At 39.2% G+C, this 27,285-nt stretch overlaps 1 protein-coding gene across 1 annotated transcript in view; it reads left to right on the top strand.

Annotated features, from left to right (window-relative positions):
- Positions 1-27,026, top strand: part of LOC126484286 (ejaculatory bulb-specific protein 3-like) — a 54,381-nt gene extending 27,355 nt beyond the window's left edge. Inside the window, exons 2-3 of the mRNA XM_050107712.1 lie at positions 13,292-13,483; positions 25,576-27,026. Of these exons, the coding sequence (XP_049963669.1) occupies positions 13,292-13,483; positions 25,576-25,772 (389 nt within the window). The 3' untranslated portion in view covers positions 25,773-27,026. The remainder of the gene's footprint in view (positions 1-13,291; positions 13,484-25,575) is intronic.
- Positions 27,027-27,285: the final 259 nt, after the last annotated feature.

Genomic DNA, 27,285 nt, shown 5'->3' with positions numbered 1-27,285 from the left:
TAATAATTACGCATCGTCCTTTTCTAGACTCCTAAAACAACAAGTGAGTGGATGCAGGTGGCAAAGTGGTTGTGTCTTGCAAGTTATGCTACTTTCTATGTACTTCTTTTACAGATATGTCGAATATCGACGAGATTTCATTTAATGCGCTCATCTTCTTCACCCTATCCTTGAAGTCTCGGTTATGCACGTTCTGTATTTCGGGGTAGCTCTCCACAGCTTCAATAAAATGTTCTGTATCCTGCTTCATCAATTCCCGTTTCTTCCCCATTTCTGAAATTTGTTTGCATATATAATACGTAAGATGGTTGCATAAAATTAAGTCACCGAATTAAGTAAAATGTTAAATACGAGTGTTATGCAGACGACATAATTACCATAACTTGCGCTTCCTACTTGCAGGAAATAGAAATAAATCCTAAAAGCTGCAAGTTACTTGCAGATACTTCTTGAGTGGTGTTCAGACTGGAAGCGGAAAACGTGCAGCAAGTCACTTCCGCAATAAATTGCTGCAGTCGCAAGTCGACTTGGCGATATGTTTACACTCGCAAATTGCGCGGCAAATTCCTCCACGCAAGTAAATTGCTGCAATAACTTGCTAGTGTAAACCGAGCATACTCGAACGCCCCTGTCAGTGACATCTCCGCCTGCAACCACGATGAGTGTGGCAGCGCACTCGACAATACTACGGAGGTGGTCGTGATGCTCCAGCGAGCGGGCGGCTCTCTGCCCCGGCGGTAGCTCTCTCCTGGCTCAGGGCAGGCTGCCTTGTCCCGTAGACAAACAGCGGACCCCGGCTTAAGACACATACCTGAAACACTTCCGTGATGGCAAGTGAAGAAAGGTTTCCATCCTTCTGCTAGCGTATTGCTGTGTTGGCTGTTGCCGTACCCCAATAAGCTGGTTCTGCTTCGCAATGCTTGTGGGCTTTGTTTTGCTTCATAACGCATGACACCTTTGTCTGTCTCTGTTGCAACTCACTTCCTCTCTGGCATACTTTTTGACCAAATACAGTCAATACGCTACATTGCCCTCCTTTTTATCAAGGCCCCATCCTTTGAGTCGAGCAAACTAGATTATCCTTTACATTAGATTTCCTGGTGACCGGCCTTTCTGGCCCTGTTTCACTTCTTAAGAATTATTCTAGTACTTGGTTTCCATAACCCTATCATTTAATCTTACATATTTCTACAGGGCTCCTTGCCCTGCTCCTTAACTCAAACGCCATGAAACTTATTTTATTACTAGGCTTCTTGCAAAATAATTTCCTTTTACCCCAAACTTACAAGCTAAAATGAATCAATTGCCCTTAATACTAGCCCCTTCTTTTGCTTTTATACTCTGGGTATCCAATCCACTGGAATCTGAATGACAGCTGGGTCCAAATTCAGTCTTGTGCTTTGTCTCCTATGAAACAAAACAAGGACTATGCTCAGCAGAACAAGTGTTGCCGCAGTGGTTGGTATGGCAGTAGTCAACGTTGTCTCTTTCCGGTACTGATGCTCCTGATGTAAATTTTGTATGCTGCAATAATGTTTCCAGAGAGACTCGTCCCTCCTGCTGGTTCAGAAGCATGTTTACAGACTGCATTAATTCCATCCCTAGAGTTCGATTTAACATGGTTAGATTTGCAGCAGGTAGCACTTCCATGGGTTCCTCTGACCAATACAAATTTGGTTGCGAAATATTCAGGTGAGTTATCCCTGAAATTGTAGTGGGCAGATGGAAAGTAGGCCCCCTTGTCTCACATACTGTTGCATTTAATGACCAACCACTCCCATTTAAATCTAGCCTCATTGCTGACGTGAGCGTCCCGTGCTTGAAACAACACGCTATTACTACCATCTTGTCAAAGGTGGAGTTCAACCATGGCACTTCAACCTGCTGAAAGTACAGCTCCAGCTCGATCACTTCTTTATTGCATTCTCTTCCCTCCATTTGTCCCATTAGCAATTTCACTGCACACAAATCTCACCTCTCTCTTATTACCATACATGGACAGATTGTGATTTCCCTTCGGTAGCATTTTTGTAACTGCTTCCTCCATTTCCACATATCTTCCCTTGTATTTTGCAGTTAATAATAGTCACTGTGTTTTTACTCTTAAAATTTCTTCAATATCCCCCACTAGACAAGATACGCATTAACTATGTAGCACTCGTAAAATGCTCATTTCCCTGCTACTGCTATGATTACAGAAATGGAAACTTTCATTTCATCAGTTCTCACTGATGCTGTGGCTGCCTTGAAATAAAAAGGTAAATTTTTGTATTTAGGTTCTAAAACCAACCCCAACACTCACAATATTTCCCTCCGTAGCTTCCTCATATCTTCTAAATACAGCTCTGATGACAACAAGCTTTGCCCTAGCTGACCTCTTAGAGCCTGCTGCATAGGCTCCTGCAGTTCTGTTACTTTCCTTCATGCTTCCCAAACACTATCTAATACAGACTGCAACCATTCTATCATTACTACTTCCCTATCTAAGACTTCTACTTTGGTTTGTAGTTCCCTGATAATCTGATTAACTGCCTGTTCTGCAGTTCTGGCACACGGCATTACTTCTCCAGTTAGTTGCTGTAGCAGTTGTGTGTCATTCGGTATGTCCTTCTCTAAACTTGCAATCTGCTTAGTGTGACAATCGCTCACAGCTTTGTTCCCTATTGCCCAGATTAACCTCTTCTATGGTGTTGTTCACCCTTTGAATGTCTTCCTCATCAGCAGTGCCAAATATTGTTTTCATAAGCCAACCTCCAGCAGCAGTCCAAACCCTCTTCCTTCATGTATGTGGAATAACTCCCAATACCTGGATCCTCTCACTCCTGAACTTCTCATAAACTCAGTGTCCTCTCCCATGTACCCTGACACTTCCTTTGAGAATCCTGTGCCTTTCTGTTCCCTGACGGAATTTGTTGAAAGCTTCTTCCAATCTTCTCACCTCGTTTTGCATCTCCCAAGCATTGAATAATACCTCCATCACCCACCAATGACTATTAATCACTACTTCTTCCTGCTCGGTGAGCGGTGCTCCCCCTTCTAGGGCTAGCTCTGTAACATTTCCACCCTGACAAAGATCAGTAGCCCTGCTATGAACTGCATCATCTTGCCTTGTCTGCACCTCACCTATGGGCAGGAATACCTATTACTTTCCTCCCCCTTAAATTCATTGCTGCTCTGCAGTTGCTTACACTAATTAAAATAAATCTATACCTAATCTTAAAAAATGTTAAATGAGTATCTCCTAGGTCTTAATCCATTTGGGTTCCTCATTACCACTTCATTCATAATGTCTTGTTTATCTTCTGATACCTTTCTCCTCACTGTCTCTTTCCGGTTGGCATCTTCTATTCCTGGAATAACTTCCGGACCTTGAAAAGGTTTCAACCATCCTACATGCACAGTTGTCATTATCATCAACAACTGAATTCTGACATTTAGTGGCAGCATAGTCTCTACCACTTGGTCTGACCCCTGGTACTTTGCAAAAAGCTTGTGTCTTTCTCTTCAGCATATACATAGTCAATATCATCACCCACTGACCAGTCATAAACTGTGGCATTGTTGCAGTATGGCCCACTACTTCTTCCTGTTTCTCCAGTGCTTGTGTATTTGCCCTCTGTACTCTATTCCAGATTTCCTAAATCTCTGACAAATTCGTTAACAGACACTCCACTCTTATCTTTCTTCATTTTCAATGTGTCAAATGGTGATGGCATTTTAGGACCATATACTATGTCATATGGTGATAATCCTGTATTCGTATGCTGTTTTGAGTTGTAGGCAGAGACGACGTACTTCAAAAAACATCCCAGTTGGTGTGATGTGAGTCAATGACATATCCAAGCATCTTCCTGATTGTCCTATGTACTCTTTCAGTTCTTCCATTGGCTTGTGGATGGAGAGGACTCATCCTTAACTTCCTCATGCTCAGTAACTTATATAAATCCTGGAATAGATCTGACATGAAGTTCATTCCCTGGTTTGTTATTATTGTTTCAGTCACTCCAAACTTTGGTATCCAATTATTCACGAGTGCTTGTGACAAAGTTGCTTCCTCCTGGTTTGGCATCATGACTATTTCTACGTATCTAAAAACATGATCTATGATGGTGGGTACATGCTTATTCCCTGCATGTATTTTACTGAATGGACCTAAAACATCAATCCTCAAGAATTTGAATGGTACCAATGCTTCAGGTAACCTCTGCAAGCACATACTGATTTATGTTTGTCTGCCTATTCCTAACCAATACCTTTCTGCTACTCTTCTTTGGTAGGTCTGTGACCTCCATGTCCTGCTAATATACGATCATGAGCTTCTTGTAGCACTCTGTTCCTTAGCTTCACTGGTAACACTACCTGAAGTCCGAACTTGGTTTCTCTGCATAGCAACCCATTGCGCATACAAAATTGTGACTGCTTCAAATACTGCTTAAATCTGTCATCCTGTTCCTGTGCAACTTGCCATTCCTTATGCTCATCACCCCCCAATAAGTAGTACTGCTACTTTTTTTACTTAAGCCATCTACATTTCCATGCTTCTGACCTGGTTTATGCATGACTTCAAAATAAAATTCACTTAGTCCTACTGCCCATAGTGTCAACTTACTACAAGGATCCTTTAACCCCAACAACCATTTTAATGCTGTATGATCTGAATTATCTGTTATTACTCTAAACTTTTTACCGTACAGATAACATTTCAAATATGGGATTCTACAATGAGGAATATTTTTTTTAATTTTTTTTTTTATTTAGAATGTAGTTGTCTTGTTACCTAAGCCACTAGATGTTCTACACCTTCTGCCTCTTGTAACAACATGCAGCCAAGTGCATGGTTTGATGTATCACATGATTAAACAAATTCTATGTTAAAGTCCAGAAATACCAACATCGGACTAGATGTTAAAACAAAGCATACAGGCACTGTTCTGACCACACAAATTTAGTACCCCTTTAATAACACTTGTGTCAAAGGTCTGGCAATATCCACAAATCCTTTTAAAAACCAGCGGTAATAGTTTGTGACTCCTAAGAATGAATGCAACTCATTGTGCTACTGGAAATTCACATACAGCTCTAATTAATCTTGGATATGTCTTAACTCCATCTTTACTTACGATATGTCCTTAGTATGACATCTCTTCCATCACAAAATTACACTTTCCTGTACTCGGTGTTAACTTCACTGCTTTTAACCTTAGGAACACTTCCCTTACTAGCTGCACATTCTGTCCCATATCACTCCCATAAATGATTACGTCATCAAGATACACTGAGCATTGCTGTGGTTTTGGACCTCTGTTAAATCAAACTCCCCATCACACCCCCTCTGACTTAGTGATAAGATGGGTCAGTGGATAGCCCATCAGACAATGAACACAGGTCAAACATGGAACAGGAAGAAAGTGTACTGCATTGTGAAAAAAGAAGCAAAATCAAAATAGTGAACAGTCCAAGTTCAATATGTGCAACATCAAGTGAACTGAAAGAATCACGGCTTTGTGGTTGTGTGAGCACAGTGTTGGACTGTGAAGAGAGATATCCGTGTTCAAATCTCCCTCATGGCCTCCCACTCCCCTCCCCCCTTTTTTTAACAGGATTGTCTGTTGGGTCTGTTCGCTGTACTCAAATTTGTGTCTGTGTCTTGGTGTTCCGTTCGGCTGCAACAGCGAGGTGTAAGAAAGGGCCCTTCAGATGTATGTACCTCCTATTTTCTACACGAGTACCACTTGTTTTGACTCTTGCTTTCCATTTTGGAAGTTTTGACTCTTGAATTCCTTTTGTAACATAGTTCACACCTGTTTATTTGTTGTTTTCCATTTCTGTGAGAGGTCTATGCAGCATCTCGCCCACTCTCGCTATTAATCACATTTACTTGTGATGGTAGTACATTATTGCCACATAACTCTCATATTGCTTAACCAATGTATGGTATCACAATTGCCAAGGCTATAGAAGTACAGTCATGTCAGTGACTGGACAGGAAGTTCATAATTTTGTGAGAAAAAAAGTGGGTCCAGAGAGAGATCTGAAGACATATCTTCTGCTTTGCAGTCCAACACCGTTACTGCATAATCACAATGCAATGATTCTTGCAGTTTGCTTGATTTTATACATCTTGAGCTTGGACTGCTCACTGTTTCGACTTTGCTTCTTTCTACACAGTTCAGTACACTTTCTTCTTGTTTTCATGCTTGATTTGTGTTCAGTTTTTGACATGCTATTCATGGGCCATTTTACCACTAAATCTGAGGGGGATGCAATGTGGAGTTTCCCTTGGTAGTACTCCATTCAACAATCTGTGAAACATTGCAGGTGTACCTCTTAATCCGAATGGTATTCTTCCGAATTGGTAGTGTTCCCAGGGCACTAAAAATGGTGTTTTATACTGATCGTGCAGTGCAACCTCTATCTGGTGACAACCACTCTTCAAATCCATTGTTGGAATGCATTGCTGTAAATTATCTAAGGTGTCTGTGATGTTTGGCAAAGGGTAGGAGTCTGTTATAGTTATCACATTTAGATTTCTTTAAATTATCACAAAACCTATATTTTCATGTTCCATCTGTTGATTTTTTGGCACAATGACTGTTCCTGCTCCCCATGCACTATTACTTCCTTCAATAATTCCCTCTTTCAGTTGTTGATTGACAAATTCCTCCAAAATTGGCTGTAAGTACCTAAATATTATGTATGGTTTGCAGTAGACTGATGATTCATTTTCTGTTGGTATGTGGTGCTGTGTAATATGCGTAGCTGGTAGTGGCGCTTTTGGAAAAAAATAAGTTCTTAAATTCCAAAAGTAATTTCCCATCTACTTCCTATTACTTTCCTCTAGGTGCTTCATTTTTCCTCGTAATGCATTTTTAATGGCATCTGGCAATTGTCCATAGCTGATGACCCTCATGTTACATTCTTCTTCCTCCATAATATCCATTAGCGATTACCAACCCCTTTATTTATCCTATGTCCTCTGCACTAAACTTATCTATAGACATAGGTACCTTCTTTTCACCATTTATTTCTTGTATGCATACAGTACCTCTTTTAACTAAGCAATCCATCTAATCCAATACTTCATTCTCTTCTAATGGTTCCACCGCATACAAAAATCCTAGTCACAAGCTAGACTCAACACTGGCTAAGAGTGATTTCCCAGTACCCAAGGGTACACAATCATGTGACTTGAGACTTAGTGTGATTATTTCCACTTGACAGATTCCCCTTGCAACATTGTTGCACTGGCAGTGGCTTCACCTAACTAAAAAAAATTTCCATCAAGTACCACCTGATGTTGCCAAAGATTGATTATGGCACAATGCTGATATAAGAAATCTAATTCTAGAATCGTGTCATAGCCCTCAATCTCAAGTCACACAAACTCTATACATTGTTTAAATTGAACCATATCCAGGCAAAAGTCTATGCCCACTGATCCTGTTGGTGTGACATCTTTAGCACCCACTCCACACAACCTGTACCGTGGTGGATCCCGTTGCTTACATTTCACCATATCACTACTGGCAACCGACACATGTGCCCCTGTGTCCAATAATATCCTGCAACTGTTTTTTCCTACTATTCCTCTTATCACACAATCCACCTCTGCACATGACTTTGTAGCATCCAATCTTACTGAGAATGACAGTAGGTGGATCTGGGGTTCCCACTGACATTTAATACCTTATTATTCCCCAGTTCTCTACTTCTAAAACTATTAATTCCTCTTACTTTATTCAAATCCTACAGCCTCCTCAAATGCCCCATTCGTCCACATCTGAAACATTTTATACTACTTGTAAACACTGTCTATTTAAAACTTCCTGGCAGATTAAAACTGTCTGCCGGACCAAGACTCGAACCCTTTGCCTTTCGCGGGCAAGTGCTCTACCAACTGAGCTACCCAAGCATGACTCACACCCCATCCTCACAGCCTTACTTCTGCCAGTACCTCGTCTCCTACCTTATTTACTCCGCATCCCAGTCACAAATCAGTCTCCTCACACTCTATAGCCAACCACATTGCTGTGCGCAAATCTGTTGGACCCCCCTGTCCATGCACATCTTGACATTTCCATGTGCAACCGTCTTAAAAAAAGCATCAAGCACCATCTGCTCAGCTTCTTGCAAAATAATTTCATCAACTGCAGCAGCCTGTCCTAATTCATAGGTACATTCATTAATTTCTCTTAACCTATCTGCAAATTGTTCCACGGTTTCCATATTTCTCTTAGTTATTACCCCTAATTGTGCTCTATAGAGTCTGGCACTAGTTTGTTTTGTATATCTCTGAATTAACCCTTTTTTAAATTCTTCAAATGTTGTGGCTCCCTTAAAAGCTTCTGCATACCATATACAAGTTTTAGCTTCCCCTCTTAGTCTCCTTATCAGACAAGCCTTCCATCTCAGCCAGTTTTCCAAGGTCTCCCACATAGGCCTGCACATTCTTGGTTGCCCTACCAGAAAAAGGAGCAATTAAACTTCTGACTGACAAATCTACACCCCATTGTGACAATCATGAGTCTACCAACTCTCCATTATTATCCACTGTTAATTGTGCTACCTTTTCTAACAATATGCATACTGCTTCCATCTCTGAAGAACATTACATTTCTGGTTCTGTCAAAGCTTTGTTCTTGACAATACTCATTTTGAGAACTAACACTCACAAGACAAGAAAACAAAATACATTACCTTGATTATTACGTCTAATCATGAGCTATCTCGGCTCCTGGCATTGCCTAGCCATATGCCCCCAATGATTAAATGTACAACATTTTATTGGAACTGATTCTGTACATGGAGCTGAGTGGCCATCAAAGTTACACTGTGCACAGCTAACAGGCACTAATCAATCATGACTTCCATTACCCCCAAAACTAGGCAAATCCACTGGTTCTCTAGTCACCAACATGACTGATGCTGTCATCTTAATAGGGAAGAGAGGGTGTGAAACTGTTCATCCCACAAATTCCAATTATTTCCAGAGACCTTTACCTCACCTTCCAGAAATAGCATTTTCCCCTGCAACCTGTATTTCTGCTTATTATAAATAAGGCAGAGGAGCGCAGCTGCACAAATTCGTTTGGCAGCTGCAGGACCGAAGACATAACTGTGCAAATGATTATTTTCCTCACTGATCCAATACTCTCCAATTTGATGGGCATTTTTATCCATTCTCTGGCCTCTTGTATCTTCCCAACAGCCTGGATGGCAGTACTCATAAAGCCATTACCCAAGAAGGAATCTACCAAACAACCCTCAGATTACAACTCCACTTGCAGTCCACCAGCATTATATGAGGTTTTAGAATACGTAGCTCACAAATAGCTTATTAATTACTTAACATCAAATAACCTTTTAGATGAACACCAGTGTGGCAACACAACTGCTCTTACAAAAGTGAGTGAGTAACTGAAATAGTCTGTCAGACAAGAGGCAACTATTTTGTTCTTTTTGGATTTCAGGAATACTTTTGACTCTGCCGACATTCTACTTGTGAAACTCTTAAAAGTATTTTTTTCTTCAAATGCTGCACAATAGCCCCACTCCTATCTTTACAACCTACCAACAGCATGTAATGATGAGAATAAAAGGTTCACAATGGAGCAGTGTAGTACCAGGGGTCCCACAATGATCAGTACTGGGCCCATCAACTTACTCATTACACAATGAAGTGCCAATTATACTATTATTCTCTCCTGTTCCGAATATCACTTATATTCTGACGACCTTCAGTTATACTTAAGTGCAAGTTCAACAAACCTATACAGAACACTCCAGTATGTCTATGCTGATTTACTTCCTTTATCAGAGTGGGTGCTGAATTTAGGTTTGAAACTTAGCTCATCTAATTTACCCACAAAAGATCATTACTCATCATTTCAGGGAACACATAACCTGTAACCCATAACAGATTTAATGATCAGTGATCACTAATGATAATCGGACCAGTCAGTGATTGTCAGTAGTCAATGATGATGATCAGTGTTCAATGACGATCATTGGATTGTTCAAAGATGTGACAGTGATCCAAGATCGTCTCTCATCATTGTCTTCTGCAGTCCATTTAGCTTGCTCTGTCTTCCTTTTATTCTCTAAGCAACAAAACATGTTGCACTATGACGGAATTATCCAAAGAAGATGGACGCTGATCTTATTCTCAAGAAAAAGAGTTTTATGAATTGAGCATGTCAATAACATGCTGGTCCACCTCTAGCCCTTTTGCAAGCATTTATTCAGCTTGGCATTGATTAATAGAGTTGTAGGGCGTCATCCTGTGGAATATCATGCCAAATCCTCTCCAACTGGCATGTTAGATTGTCAAAATCTGGTGATGGTTTGAGGGCCCTGCCCACAATGCTCCAAATGTTCTCAGCTGTGGAGAGATCCAGTGGCCTTGCTGGTAAGGCAGAGTTTGGCAAGCATGAAGACAAGCAGTAGAAGCTCTTGCCTTGTTGGGCCATATGGGTTACAGGTTATGGCTTAGTTTTATAGGTTGTAGGTTATTAGTTACATAGTGCCAGTAAGCATGCTGCATGTATTTTATAAGTTGTACAGTAATTTAAACGTGGAAGTATTGCATATAGAGCCTTATAGTGCTTGCAAAGTGCATGAAATCTTATTGTGGGTTGTGAGTGTTATTAGTTAGACAGTGCCAGTAATCAATCTGGATGTATTTTAATAAGTATAACAGATAATTTAGAAGTCAAAATATTTAATATAAAGCCTCAATGTACTTGCAACATGTGTAAAATCATAAATATTTCTAGAAACAATATAATGTTATTTTGATTGATTTTTATAGAGGTCCGTAATTATACTTAGATATTATTTTAACCGTGCAAGGTGTGTGTGTGTGTGTGTGTGTGTGTGTGTGTGTGTGTGTGTGTGTGTTTAAATTTACTGCCCACTGCCATCTTTAATGATTTTAAATATACAGCAAATTTTTCAAATTTCTTAGAATTTTAAATTTTCTACTAGGCCCTATATTGAAGATGTCTTCAAAGAAAGGGATGTGGTTGTGATCTCACAATGATGACATCATACACAAGGGCATGTTCTCACGATGTCATCTCAAAGATTAAAGACCTGCGTCACACTATTTAAACAAAGTGGGCTAGAAGTAAAAATGTAAAGAAAGTGCATCAAAATCCCTATGTCCTTCCTACTTATTTGGTGTGTGTTTATCCTGGTCAGATGTAAGTGAGAGACTTGAGGCCCTATTCTGATCAGACTAAATAAGCAACAAATAAAGAAATAAAGTTCAAGAGGGATATGAAAGATCCACCACAGTTTGACAGCCTTATTAGAAAGCTAGTATGAAAGCAAAGTAAGCATTACAGCAAATTTAAACATAACCAGAGCCTCACCATCAAACAAAAACTGAAAGAAATCAAAATTATCATAAGTCGAGCCATGAATGATGCATTCCACAAATTTGAAAGTAAAATTGTCTATCCTGTGACAGAAGATCTTGAGAGGATTAGATCTTATGTTAAATAAGAAAAAGGATCAAAGCCAACTGTCCAGACATTCTGTGACGACAGTGGCATCAAAATGGAGAATGTCAGTGAGAAGGCTGAAAAACTAAACATTTCTTTCCAAACTATTTCACTGGCGAAGATTATATTGTGGTTCCTCATTTAAATCCTCACACGAACATCAAAATGACACAGGCCTATGTCAAAATAAATGACCATGGATTGGAAAATCAACTGAAATCATTTAACAGAGAAAAGGCCACTGGACCTGATTGGACATAAATGTGATTCTACACTGATGCTGCAAAAGAATTGCACCTCATCTTACATGAGTCTACTATAGGTCACTGCAGGAGCAAATGGTTCCTAACCATTGGAAAAAGTGCAGGTCATTTCCACTTTCAAGAAGGGTCATCAAACAGATGCATGAAACTATAGGCCTATGTCGCTTGATGTACATCTGTTATAGAGTTTTGGAACATGTTTCATGCTCACATTCTATAACTTTTCCTGTGACCAAACATCTAGTACTGTGAATAAATCGGCAGGAATACTGTATCCATTATTGTATGACTATACCAATGTGGAACAATCATTGGATCCAACCGCATACATAAAAAAACCAGGAGTATGCATACAGAGTGATTTAAACTGGAATGGTCACATGAAGCTAATCACAGGTACTGCAGATGTCTGATGGAGATTCATTGGAAGAATCCTCAGGGAGTGCAGTCCACCCACAATGGACGTAGCTTACAAAATCTTCATTTGGCCAATAATTATGTATTGCTCATCAGTATGGGATATGTACCAGATGGGACTGGTAGGAGAAACAGAGAAGAAACATAGAAGAGCAGCCTGTTTTGTAAGTATGTAAACATCATGGAGATGCTCAGCCAACTTCTGTGGATGATAGCTGCAAGATAGGTGTTTTGCTTCATGGTGTGGTTTACTACTAAAACTCCAAGAGTGTACATTCCTAGAAGAGTCAATGAGTATATTGCTTCCTCCTATCTCCAAAGAAATCTTGAATGTCAAAGGAGAGGGATTAGAGCCCACACAGAGGCTTACCAACAATCATTCTTCCCATCAACCATTCATGACTAGAAAGCAAATGGGAGAAGTTACAGCAGTATGCACAACCCTTTGCCACACACTTTAATGTAGCTTGCAGAGTATAAATATAGATGTAGATTATTTCTTGCAGGACAGTTCAATAGCACACACAAATGTGTCTATGACAGTGTTGCAACTTGTTTTTGATGGTAGGAACTATCTCATCCAGCAGACACAGACCGCAGTAGCCAGTTGCAGTATTGAACTTCTAGAAGCTCAGTTTCATTTGGATCACTGTCCCTGTCTGTTTAATTCTGAATAATATTACATTTTTTTATTCTTGGAAGTCTTTTATTTTATTACCTTAATGCTTGTTTTTCATTTTCTCTATAACAGACTTGAGGATTTTACTATAGCAGGTGGTAATGGAAATTCAACTTCTGACTGCAGCTTGTTCTCTGAATTAGGGAAGTAACTTTAATCACAGAAGTTATCTATCCCTTAACTTTACATCTAATTTTCCATTTACATCCCCATTACATAAATTTCTCCCCAGCATTTTCTCTACAATTTATTTCTAAATTCCAAGGCAGAATTAGTATTCATGATTCAGTATAATTTTATTTGACCATTATGGTCAAATGAATCAGACTATTGGTTTTACAGCTTAATCACTGCAGACTGTTTGATACTAAAACAAACTGTATATGAGGCCTCAGTTTTGACATATCATTTTATCCTTGCTGCAGCCTGTATGGTGACTGTGACATCAGCAGCACCTCAGAGATGTTCTTCCATAGCAGCAAATGATAAGAAATACACCACACGCTATGACAGCATCGATATTGACAGCATCCTGAAGAGCGACCGCCTGCTGAGGAGCTACATGGACTGCCTGATGGATCGTGGACCCTGCACTCAAGAGGGCTGCCTCCTCAAAGGTAAGCTATTGTTAGTTTAGTTATTTGCATGTCCCATGCATGCATCATATTCGTGACAGCATGATATGATGTGGAAAGTGTCAGTGGGTTTACAAATATTTTACTGTTTCTCGATGAAAATTAGGCTACTTGAGACATTCATCCATTCCAAAAATTACCTATCGAGTAAAAATTGTTGTTGAGCAGAAATGATTCCAGTTTGTTTTGAAAAATAATTTTCAGGTTCTGCCATTGCCTTTAATTCAAAGTAATGCGGTAAAATAATACAGCTGCAAACTTCACTCCTTTCTACTCAAAATCAAGCTTAGATTGTGGAGAGTCATTACCATTTTCGTTCCCTGTCTTACATTCATGAATGAATGTGACTGTTATTTTCAAATTTTGATGTGTCCTTCACAACAATTTCATAAGAAAGTAAACTTGTTGTGAGGCTATGTGTGCCTAATACTTCATGTCTGTGTGTAAAATTGTTCTAGCAAATTATTCCCTATGACATTAATGAATGAATGTGAGCTAAATAATCCAGCATTGTGATCCTTTCATGAACAAAATCATTAACGACATGCAAAGAAAGTGTTGCTGAACTGGAGAGTTCAAAAAGATCTATAATACATAATTTTCAATTCAACTTCTGATCAAAACATACTATCAAGAATGTTTTCATTTTTATATATTTCATTTCCCCTGTGATTCACTGTTATTAATGACGATATATTCAGTCTTGTATAGAACTGAACGAACTGTTCTTTTAAGTTTAGTGATAGACCAGTTATTATGAATTAATGAGTATTTTACCAAATCTTTCATATATTTTTCTTTCTATTTTTATATCTCTTGTCTTGTATAGAATTGAAGAACTGTTCTTTTAAGTGAAGTAATAGATCAGTTATCATGAATGAATCAGTATTTTACCAAATCTTTCATTTATTATTTTTTTCTATTTTTTATATCGCTTGAGCATGATTATGATGCTTGTGTTATCAGCAAAAAAAAAAAAAAAAAAAAAAAAAAACTATACATGCTTTACAGTGTAAGACTGAAGGCCATTCACGCATAGCAAAAACAAGCAGTCCCAGTACTGAGCTCTGTGCAGGGACAGAAATAATTACCACCACTCAGTAAAATAATCTGCAGTCATGTGTGAGAGTTGCGTTTGCGAGTGTGTGTATGTGTGTGTGTGTGTGTGTGTGTGTGTGTGTGTGTGTGTGTGTGTGAGTGTGTGTGTGTGTGTGTGTGTGTGTGTGTGTCAGCATCTTCACTTTATAGTGAGTAGCAACTTTCCTTCTCTAATATTGTTACACATTTCTTTATTTATTTATTCATCCTTATGCCATTCCGTACAACAGTATCTGACATGTCAGACGAAAACTACATGAGCTAACCAACATGACCCTTCCTTTTGTATAAGTTACATATTAAGTGAATCACTTATGCATTGTACCTTGAAAAATCAGAAACTTTAAATTTCTCCAGTTGCGATTAGCATACTCAAAGGTCTTATGAAACTAACTTACAAAAAAGTGATAACTGAATATAATAGGTGACATTCAAGGATGTTAAAAACGCAAGTGAACATTAAGAGTATGAAATGAAAAGCTACTAGAAAGAAAACATGAAGAAAGAAATGTAAGGAAAATCTTTAGCAGAAGAAAGGATGGTTAGTGGCACATGTAGAGATATGAAACTGAATGATCATGTAGACTCAGATAGAGGTAAGATAGTTGGCAGACTTCAGCTAGTCAGCAGGATACTGGGAAGATGCAGTCAGACTACAAAGGAGACTGCAAACAAATCGTGTTTCTGTCCCGTCTTAGAATATTACTCAAGTGTGTGGACCTAATACCAAAAAGAACTAACAGGGGATATTGAATGTATACAGAGAAGGGCAGCACATGTGGTCACATACTTTTATGACTCCTGAGTGTCACATAAATTTTGAAAAACCTGAACTTGAAGACATTAAAAAGATAGATGCCAATTGTCTCACTAAAACCTACTTACAAAGTTTCAAGATTAGATGTACTTTCATTCCAGTTGATCCATAGCAAGGAAAACCTCCAGGATGTAGAATGTGTCAGAAAACAATGAAACACAATAAATATTTACAAAGAAAAACAGATCTGCTAATGTGCCATCCACAGATCCCAAGTGAAATGGACCTCATGGATATGGAATACAGATTTTCATTTAAAAGGTATTAACACATGTCACAAAATAAGTAAATATTCAATGCACATAGGTGCATATGATAATTAATTCTTAGGCTATTGTAGCCACACAGCATCAGATAGAGAAATCATTTTCAATACTTACATACAGTGATTGCATTACTGCACCGAAGTTGTACACAATGCAGATTTCATGTAATACTTGTATTACTTGATGTTATTAACATATACACATCAGTTGGTTCTGCTAAGAAACTCACCAGTGGAGTAAAGAGTTTCCTGCAAGCTCCTCTCAAACTTGCATTTATTAGTACTGTATTTACTCGAATCTAAGCCACACTTGAATCTAAGCCGCAACTGAAAAATGAGACTCGAAATTAAGGAAAAAAAATTTTCCTGAATCTAAGCCGCACCTGAAATTTGAGACTCGAAATTCCAAAGGACAGAAAAGTTTTAGGCCGCACATCCAAATCGAAACAAAGTTGGTCCACTGTAACATGAGACACAGTTTAGGTCGAATGAATGACTATACAGCTACAGTAGTTTGGTTTGAGTCTTAAGCTTAGCAGTTAAGCTTTACCATGTAGCCATTGCTATGCGTCAGGTGCTCCGTCCGTATTTATTCGGGTACCATTCCTTTTTCACGTGCTTCGTCTGGTTTGAATTGATTGCTTATTTTTCTTTGATCTGGTAAGTGCCGTTCTCTTTGTTATAGATGTTTACTTCACTCTAAGCTGAAGATGCATTGCTGTACTGTGTCATGCATTGTTTGTCGCATTCTGATAGCGAGTGTTTACGACCTGTCGCCGCTCGCGGCATGGCTTGCTTTTGTGTGCGCTACTGCCGCTTACAATAAGAAAAAAGAAAAAAAAAAAATTAAAAAAAGGAATCGTCTCATTAGCGAAACAATGGCAAGAGACTGCTTGCTATTTGCTGTTACTTACACTGCTGCTTTCTTTGATAATGATCAACAAGAACCAAATAATAGACTGCGTATGATAGAAGATGTTCTGAACGAGAGTATAGCAAAATTTTTTCTCTGGTTGAAAATCTTTGCAGACGCCTCTGTAGTACATTACATTCTGCACAGAAATTGGTAATCTTAGATTTAAAAATCTTGTCAATTGTCGTGTTTCATTTCTGACTGTATCACTATTAGGCATAAGAACAATACGCATATAAACATGGCATGATATGTGTATTATTCCGCGTTTGCTGTTGTCTTACTCTAGTTTCGTAGTTTATTAGGCAGACAGGATCTAAATGAGATAGCAGCAAACACGAAAGAATACATGGCAAAATGTTTATATTTGTACGGTATTATTCTTATGGTGAAAAGAATACTCGGGGCGGTGAAAAAAAAGCTCGTCTTCCACCTTTTTTTAATTTACTGAGGCAGAGGTTTTGTCGCCAGTATTTATCTTTGTGCCTGCAAAGCATGCCTGTGTAGCGCTACATAATTCGATGGCAGAAGTTAGTTGTGGCGGCACCTACCAACATTTTTCAGAACTTCCGCTTACTTTGCACTTGATTCTAAGCTGCAGGCGGGTTTTTGGATTACAAAAACCGGAAAAAAAGTGCGGCTTAGATTCGAGTAAATACGGTATTTAAACTTTTCATGGTTGCAAGCAAATTATTGAAAAAGTGTGTTCCTGATTATGGGACACATTTCTGGACCAAAGTGAGTCACTCTAAATCTTTGTAAAAATTACTCTTATTTCTGGTACTGATTCCTTGAATTCGGATGTTGGTTTGGAAAAGAGAGATATTTTAAATTACAAATTTCATTAAGAAATAAATATATTGGGAAGCAGTACTTCATGTCTCCATTTCCTTAAAGATGTCTCTGCGGTATGTCCATCAGTTCACACCACAAATAATTTGTATTACACATTTTTTCAGATAATAACTTTAGCTTGGCTTTAATAAGTTACCTAAAAAGAGTCCTGTGTGACATTATGGAATGAAAGTATCCAAAATAAGCTGGATTTTTTATTTTTATATCACCTTTATCTGACAACATTTGTATACTCAGTGGAGATCTGTTCAGATGCTTCAGCAGTTCTGTGGTATGCACCTCCCTGTTGATTTATTACCAAGTTGTAATAGCAAAAATTTTACACTCTCAACTTATTCTATCTGTTTGTTTTTTAGGCATAAAAGGATGATTTTTTACCACAACTCTAGGTATTGATCGATGCGAGGATATGGAACATAAAAGATCTAATGAACTTATGTCCAGAAATGCATTGTTTCCATACTAGAGACCCTTTACACCCTTTATTCAACCATACATTGTTACAGAGACTGCGGTCTAATATGTGATGTACCATGCAGCCACAGTTATAGTATATATTGAATGTACTGAAAATCGTTTCAATGTTCCTAAATGTGTACGTGTATGTGCTGTAGCATGTTCTGCCTCACAACTTCACATCGGTCATGCTGCATCCGAACAGTGTCAAAGGCAGCATGAATATGCTGCCCCAGTGTCTCTGCATCTGTAATGGTCTCTGCATACATGATACTTCTGAGATGGCCCCATAACCAGTAATTGCATGGGTTGAGATCCAGTGAATGAGCAGGCCATGCAACTGGAGCCGCTCGTCTGATCCATAAATCAGGGAAGAGATGACTGAGATGCATCCAGACATTAATGGCAAAGTGGTCTAGAGCACCATCATGTAGCAGCCACATAACCCTCTGAATCATCAATGGCCTTCCTCCAGCGGGGAAGGCAAGGTCATCCACAAGAAATGCCAATAGTTCCGGTCTCTTAGACAACATGGAAGGAAGAGTGGTCTCAAAATACGGCCGCCAATTATCCCGGCCCACACATTCTGGCTCCACTGATGCTGATGATTCACTGTCACCATACCATGGATGTTCTGCATAACATCCCACAAATGACTGTTATGGAAGCTGAAGGTACCACACCACATATAGGTGGCTTCATCTGTGAATAGGATGGAGGACACAAATCCCAGAATCATGCTTGCCTGGTGAAGAAACTAGTAACAAAACTGCTCCCTATGTGGCATGTCTGTTGCTAGTAAGCCCTGCACACACTGTAAGTGATTAGACTAGTAGCAGTTGTCATGAAGGATGTACTACATGGTCGTCTGGCTTACATGTACTGGCCACCCAACTACCTGGTACTGACATGGTGGTCACCTTCCACAGTGTTTATCACATATTCCTCCAAGTCTAGTGTCCAAATGTTTTGGGTACATCCTTCATGATTTCCTGCTTCCTGAAATGACCCTGTATCAGACAAATGGCAAAACACTGTTGCAAGCATTGAATGCTGTGGTTGTTGTCAGTCGCGATAGGGTCCCCTGCCTGCCACTCATTGCCATTTGCCTTTCCATAAGTAAACACCACGTCAGTAATCTCTTGATTCAAATACGGAACCATTGTGTACAATGCTGTATCACATCCACTATAATGTGAGTCAGCAAGAGAAGTGAATTACTATGGCAGGAGAGGGCATGAAGGCATGACAAATGAGGAACAGTACAACCCTCTAGGAGGAAACCATGCATACTATAACTGTGGCTGCATGGTACAGCACATATTAGACCACAGCCTCTGTAACAAAGTATGACTGAATAAATGGTCTCCAGCATGGAAACCATGCATTTCTGGACGTAAGTTCATTAGACCTTTTTTGTTTTGTATCCCGCCATTGATCAACCCCTAGAGTTTGTAAATGGTTGGAAAAAATCAGCCCACCCTGGCCAGAGACCTCTTAAAAGTTCTGAACTGCAATGAGTGTGCTTTTTCAGTGTTTAGTGATAAAGAATTGGCAAGGAATTATTTATTAATGTCAATAAAAATTTCATTAAATGATATTTCTAAGACCACACTTGATTTATTATTTATTGCAGTGTTTGCATCATTGCAAAGAAAATGAACTTGACTTCTGCCAATGTTCCTGAGGATAGGTCAGTGACATACACAAGTAAAAGTAAGGTCTTTAAGATTGAATCTTGTGGGACACCATGTGTAACTAGGTCTGATGGCTCAGTACACTTGTCTTTCCTACTGACATCCTTTGTCTTCTGTCAGAGATATAGGATTTTTAACAATTCTGCAGCACAGTAATATTCTAATTTACTCAACAGAATACTGTGATTTACATAGTCAAATGCCTCTGACAGATCACAAAACATACCAGTAGTTTGTAATTTATTGTCCAGTGAATTGAGTACATTCTTGTTAAATGTGTAGATAGCCATCTCAATATCACAACCCTGTAGAAATCCAAATGGTGATTCAGACAATATATTATTTGTTGTCAGATCTTTAACAAACATATGGTATATTATCTTTTCTAAATTTTTTGAGAAGGCTGGAAAAAGTTTAACTGAATGGAAATTTTTTGGTATTTCTTTATCTCCTTTCTTAAACAAAGGCTTAACTTCAGCATATTTCAACTGTTCAGGAAATGTTCTGATAATTGACCTGTTACACAACTCACTTAAAATGTTACTAAACTCAGAAGCACACTCTTTAATTAACTTTGTTGATATATTATCATAACCACTAGAATGTTATGTTTTTACAGATTTTATGGCTGACATTACTTCTACTGGCATAGTGAAGGGCATATTCATATCACTGAAGTTACTTGTAATGGCTGATCTGTTATATCCATGGCAGCATGTACTGAACCCCGCAACCACATATTTTCTATAACAGTTATGAAATGCTCATTAAAATGTTTATTCTCTTCCTTCACTAAATTCCATATTGTCTTTATTATGTTATCTGATGGGATTATCTCTGTTTTTAATGCATTTGCTTTGCTGTCACTACTATTATCTTTAATGTTTTGCAGCATGTCTTGTATGTAATGAACTTTAGCATCAACAGTAAAGCTATTTGAGACTGACTGATAAAGAGTTTCCTTTTTGAGACAAACTGCCTGTTGGCTTCTGTCTCAGGTTCTTCAGCCAACATTTGTCTGATGATTTTTCTGACATTTTGCCAGCATGAGTGGCTGGATCATCAAAGTTTCACCCCCTATTGCTGGTGGTAGACTTGATCCGAGTTCACATCCGCAGACTATATGTACATGGCACGCCAATGTTCAAGGGCTTTTCCGCGGTCATTTCAGCTGTGGTTCTCCTCTTGCTAACAACAACGGACATTCGATGCAGTGTGAGAAGCCAGAATCCATTTACCTTGAGGCTTTCTTCTTTATCGTTAAAGCAATTCTCGTGTTTGTGTATTTCTATAGCTTCTCAACAAGCGGGTGTGATAGCTCTTCTCTACGGCTGCTCGCTGCAGCACAGGTAGCCAGGTTTCATTTATCTTGAGTCTTTCTTCTTTCTCGTTGGAGCTATTCTTATGTTTGTGTAATTCTATATCCTCTCAACAAGCGAGTGTGACAGCTCTTCTCTATAGCCAGAACTTACACGTCGGCAAATTTTACTATGTAGTTGGTCTCACACAACACATGCTCTGCCACAGCCGATTTCTCCACCTGCCCCAACTTGCAATGTCACTTACGTTCTGTGATCCTGGTGCTGATTAATTGCCCTGTCATTCCAAAGTAGGCTTTCCCACATTTGCATGGTATGCGATATATTACCGGCATTGCAGGTGGGTCCCTTTTATCCTTTGCCAATACGAGACCTTCTTTGTCAGTTTATAAACAGCCTTTATACTATGTTTGTGCAATATATGGCTGATTCTGTCTGTCACTCTGGGAGTGTATGGCATATCTTTTTCTGATGTATCACTTCACTGAGTGTTTGACTCAGTTATAACTCTAACATAACTTGAGTACCTGTTGCACCTCAGAACACTTTCCAGACGCATTTCATATCTGAGGTGCTGCAGCTTACATATTCAACTTGCTTGCATTATGAATGCATTAATCATGCCTCTTTTCTGGATCAGGTGGTGATCTGATAGCTTGTGCAGGTATCGGTCCTTGTGTGTTGGTTTTCTATACATGCTGTGTCTCGGGTTTTCATTATCCCTTGTAACCAGCATATCTAGAAATGGTAGTTTTTTGTCCTTTTCTACTTCCTTGGTAAATTTTATGTTGGCATGGAGGCTGTTCAAGTGTCTTAGGAAGTCACTGAGCTGTTCCTCCCCATGGCTACAAACAACAAAGGTGTCATCGATGTATATTTACCACATATTAGGTTTACAAGGTGCTAAGTCCAGCGCCTGTGCTTCGAAATGTTCCATGAAGAGATTGGCCACCAATGGACTAAGAGGGCTAAACATAGTGACGGCTTCCAGCTGTTTGTAGAAGTTACCATTCCACATGAAATAGCTTGTGGTGAGGCATTCATGAAAGAGCTATGCAATGTCTTGTGGGAAAATGGAACCGATGTGCCCCATAGAGTCACTGAGGGGCACTTTCATAAACAAACAAAACAACACCAAAACTGTAATTCTTCAGACTTTCCAGGCAAGCCTTTGTCATGTTGAATAATTGGGTTTCTGCCTATTTTTCGCATCTTTCCTGGATAATATTTCAATTGTGTGGCTCACAGTCTTCTTCAGGTGCTGTCTGATAATGATTCCAGTGTGGACTGAGTCCGGTATTTATGCCTATGCTGTGCTAGGTGGTCCCTCTGCAGTCCACACTGCATCCAGCTTGCTATCTGTAGTGTGTGCTGACCAATAGCAGCAGCTAAAGTGTTTTCTTCCAGTTGCGGCTGTTCCAAATGCTGTGAATGTACTTAGTGGTTATCCTCCATTGTCAATACTGCTGAATTAAGTTCTGTAGGACATACAACCTGTGCTAGACTTTCTATCTTCTGACTGTCATCATTTAAGTCCTTCTGTGATTTAGGGCATTCTATTACTGTGATGTGGCATGTTAGACACTCCGTCTGCAGACCTTGTCTCCCAGGAATGGCTGCAGTGTTATATTCAGGCCGACAGTGTTCAAATTGCTGCTCACAACTCAGAAGAACATCCTTAGGTATTGAGTCTGTTGTCTGAAGTACCATTTCATGCGCATCCTTTGTTACCTGTACTGGGCTGTCATCTCTAACTCCATCTTGATACTTTGTCCCTTCAGGTCTTGATGTTTCCACCTTTGCTTTTTCAGAAGATCGAGCGCCGGGTTCCAAGCCGAGCTCAGCTGGAAATCAGTGTCCAGTTAATGAGATTCTTTGCGACTTTTATCTGAATAGATTCTTTAATGATGCTGTCCCAGTATCTCAATGCCTGTGTTAAAATCTGTGCATCATTATACTTCATAGAATAGTTGCCTGTCTCAGTCTTGTGTGCCTTTGCTGCTCTTTGCACCCAATGTCAGTGGTCATGGTTGTCTGCCCAATGTATGCAATACCACATTCACATGGTACGTGGTAAATGCCTGGCTTCTTAGATGCAGATCATCCTTCACACACCCTGTCGGACCCTTAATCTTGGTGGGTGGATGGAATATGCTTTTAATTTTATGTTTGAGGAAAAATGAAATGAAATGATCATATGACATTTACTGGCCGAGACATCCCCTATGCGGTTCAGCCACCATACTGGAAGTCTTTTTAGTTACCGCCAATTTGGTGACTTGCATGTCAATGATGTTGAAAATGATGATGAAGGACACACAACACCCAATCCGCTGCCAGGAATTGAACCCAGGCCCCCTTGCATTGTAGGCAGTAATTCTACCACTGCATTATGTAGGAGGACTTGATTTTGGCAGAAATCGGCCCAACATATGGCAAATATGCAACCTTCTGCATTTCTTCTTGTATCTCTTCAGGAACCTCTGGTGTGGAAACAGGACACAGTGTCTTTTGAACATCTCGAGAAGAGTATCCATTTTTGTAGAACACCGATTGTAGATGTTCTGTCTCCATTGCCAAATTATCAGGATCTGACAGAGTTCGTGCATGGTGAACCAGAGTTCTGAGTACACCACTTTTTTGTGTCAGATGGTGGCAACTGCTGGCTTGCACATACAAGTGAGTGTGAGTGGGTTTGCAGTACACATTGTGACTGAAGGTACCATGCCTTCCTTTTAACTAGTACATCTAGGAAAGGGAGTACTCCATTTCCAGTTCCACGGTTAGGTTGATCCAAGAAAGCATCGAGCTTTTCCTTCCCATGGGGCCATATGACAAAGGTGTCATCCACATACCTAAAAAAGCATTTCAGTTGATCTGGGGCTGATGTAAGTGCCTCCTCTTCAAATCTTTCCATACTGAGATTGGCCATCACCAGTGAGAGAGGGCTGCCCATTGCCACCCCTTCTGTTTGCTCATAGAATTAACCCCCATAAAAGAAGTACGTCAAGGTCAATATGTGACTGAATAAGTCCAGGAGAGCACCACTGACCTTCTCTCCCATAAGCTGAAGAGGGAAACCACGTCTAAACTGACTATAATGTCAGAGTCTGTGATCTGTAGCTGCCTAAGGCATTGTAGGACATCCTCTGAGTTGCCAAGGTGATGGGCACACATCCCCACATATGGCAAAAGCGTCTTGTTATAGTGTTGAGCAGTGAGGTAGGTGGCTGCATCAATATTGCTAATTATTGGATGCAGAGGAACCCCTTCCTTGAGCACCCTAAACAGGCCATAAAGTCTGGGTGGTACTGGTGCTTTAGCCCTTAGTTGCTTGACAATCTTTTCTGGAAGGCTGATTTCTTTAGATGAGCCCTGGTCTTCTTGTCCACCTTGTCTGTGGGTCCCTTTCTACTGGTCTATATGCCAGGTCATCCAGAAGTTGTTACACCCTACTGTCATAATCTGCCTTCTGTAGGACAACAGTAGTATTTCCCTTACCCGCCTTATCTGCTGATAACATCACAATGCTGTCATATAGGTTTTTGAGGGCCAACCTCTCGTCACCGGGTGTTTGATTTGGGCACCTTGGTTTTAGTGAGTGCCTACATGACTCTCGTTGGACTTATTCAGCCTCACTGGCAGGAAATTTCAGGGCCACCTGCTCCACTGCACTGACAAAGGCCACAAAAAGAACATTTCCGGGGATAACTGCAAAATTAAGACCCTTTCTCAATACTTTCAAGGTGATCGTGTTGAAATCCTTCTCACACAGGTTGACAAGCATGCGAGCATCCTTGTTCTGCTATGCCTTGTTAAACATGGCTAGCTGACAGGACACCGATTTCTTCCTTATGCACTTCACTAGGGCCCAGGACATGCCATCAACTGGGTCCCAGTCTTGTCTGGTTAGAGAATTTGTTTTAAAAATGGGCCGCACCAGCAACTCTCTGGACATCACATCAGTTGGTTGCATATGTCACGTACTCTCTCCCTGACGAATGCTAAGCTCGCTTGATGTTTAATTCTGTTGGCCACTCTGGAATTGATGTGATGTTTAATTCTAACAGATACTGGAGCCATGTCCTCTTCTTGGCATCACAGTAGGAAACAGAGAGAACTGAGCAGTCTCCCCTTCCTTTGTCAAAGCTTGTCCAGCTTTCTAATATTCAGATACATTTCCTCCCCATAGAGTCTTCTAATGTAATTCTTCAGGCTTTCCTGGTGAGGCATTGTCATGTTGCAGTTCATAGTAGCTTAATCTGTATATTGTATTAATAGCTACACTGTGTAGTCCTATTTGTGCTAATTCAGCTAATTTAATAGACATCTTAACATATACTTGATTACACTGATGTTCTCAAAGAAAACAGTTACCTACAATTGTAATTACAGAGTCTCCTTTACATAATATTACTACTTATCATTCAGTTATGTTCTCACCATTTCATAGGTGTCTGCTGCATGTCCTACATTCCAGTTTTCAAGTAATTTAAGAAAATTACACCTGAACAAAAAAAAGAGTAGGGGAATAATGTTGGTTACATTCTCATGTACAGCACTCCTCCAAAAATTGTGCTGCCTCATGTTTTTATAAACTAACAAACCAATTACCCTTTGAAGCTATACATGTCTTTTCTTATTATTTTTCCAGCGGCGATTCCAGATGCCCTGCAAACAGAGTGCTCTAAATGTAGTGCTGTTCAGAAGAAACAAGCAGGCCGTGTCATGGCCTGGATACTTGAGAACAAGCGCAATTACTGGGATGAACTTATTGCCAAGTATGATCCAGAAGGCAACTTCCGCAAAAAATATGGCTATGATGAGGATGATGATGAAGAGGAGAAGTAATATAAATACAAGTGGTGAAAGAGGAAAGGAAACACTTCAATCCATCACAGTTTGAAGATTCAAAAGGCCTTTTGAAGTAATAGAAAATTCCCATTCTTTTGTAACAACATTGATACTTACCTTGTCAGGTGCATCAGCGCTTCTGATAAGAAACAGTGATCCTTATAGTTTTTCTCAGAAAGAATACTCATTGGCAAGAAAGTGATGAATTGTGTGCTAGTCTCCTAGAACTAAAAAAATCTAGTGTAATTAATTTTGTCGTGTAATGACATTCTTGGAGAGTTGTGGCGGTTGTGTGATACATAATGTTTAAGCATACTGCAGCTATCAGCCACAATTTAGATTTGATTTACATTATAGAAAAATACCATTACTGGTTCTGAATTTACACATTCATTCCCAAATGGCTTGGTTCCATTTATGCTTTTATCAAAACGCAACACACTGCATTGCCTTTTATAAAGTGTAAATGATGAATGTGTAAATTTGAAACTAGTATAGTGCTCTTTCATTGTAAACAAAATTGAAACTGTGGCTCATTGCTGTGCTGTATGCTGTAAATATTATATTAGAAGGTTGTCTGATAATGTAATGCTGGTTCTGAACATAAAATGATCTGTTGTGGAATATTACTGCATGACACTTACAGATCACAACACTATGCAGTTCTTTGTATTTTTTCTGTATTTACAGGATTAAAAGTTAACTAGAAATCTATGTAATTAGACATATCATAATACAATATATCAGTGACATAGCAGAGTAAAATTCTTTGAAAAATATGATGAGGTTGTGTAAAAGCTATTTTGGTTTACAGTTAAGGGAAATGACGGTACTGTGGCCATATTTGAAGAAGCTAAAGGTTAGCAGTTAGTGTCCTTATTACTCTGAAATGGAAATGGCCAACTTTCTAAGGAAAAGACCATACATATACATAAATTTGAAAATCATTTTATTGTGGTAGTTCATACGAAAAGAATGAATTCATGACTGGGATTTTTCTACAGTAAAAATACAAAATTCAGTTGATGTATGTCAGTTTTACACAGTGATAATACTATCCAGAACTGAAAAAAATCTATCCAATTCCCTTACAACTAGTCTAAATCACTTGATTTATAGAGGACTTAAATACGTCAGGCATACATTACAATCATTTATCCATTGTTCCAGAAAAGCATTTCATATTTATTACCTGTGAAATGTTTAAATAATTACATGTTTAAAAAGAAATTAGACATTTGTTTCAATGTACTGGTATGGTATTCTTCCTATTATGATTTGGAACCCAGACTTTAAAAAATCCTACAAAGTTCCCTTTCAATCCAAAAGCATACACAGACTGCATCATCAGCTATCAAATCTTCACCTCAAATATTTTGTACAGGCAGCTACAGGTAAGAAACTCACACTTTTACTTTCAGTTTTGCAGTGTTTTGATAAGTGATTTTAAAGATGTAGTGGTATTTACTGTTACACAATAAAATAGTTTAAAATTTAATTATATGACATA

This window comes from Schistocerca serialis, chromosome 6, assembly GCF_023864345.2.
Source record: "Schistocerca serialis cubense isolate TAMUIC-IGC-003099 chromosome 6, iqSchSeri2.2, whole genome shotgun sequence".
Taxonomy (NCBI): Eukaryota; Metazoa; Arthropoda; class Insecta; order Orthoptera; family Acrididae; genus Schistocerca; species Schistocerca serialis.
The sequence above is the reverse complement of the archived record's forward strand: the minus strand, read 5'-3'. Positions and strand labels throughout refer to the sequence as shown.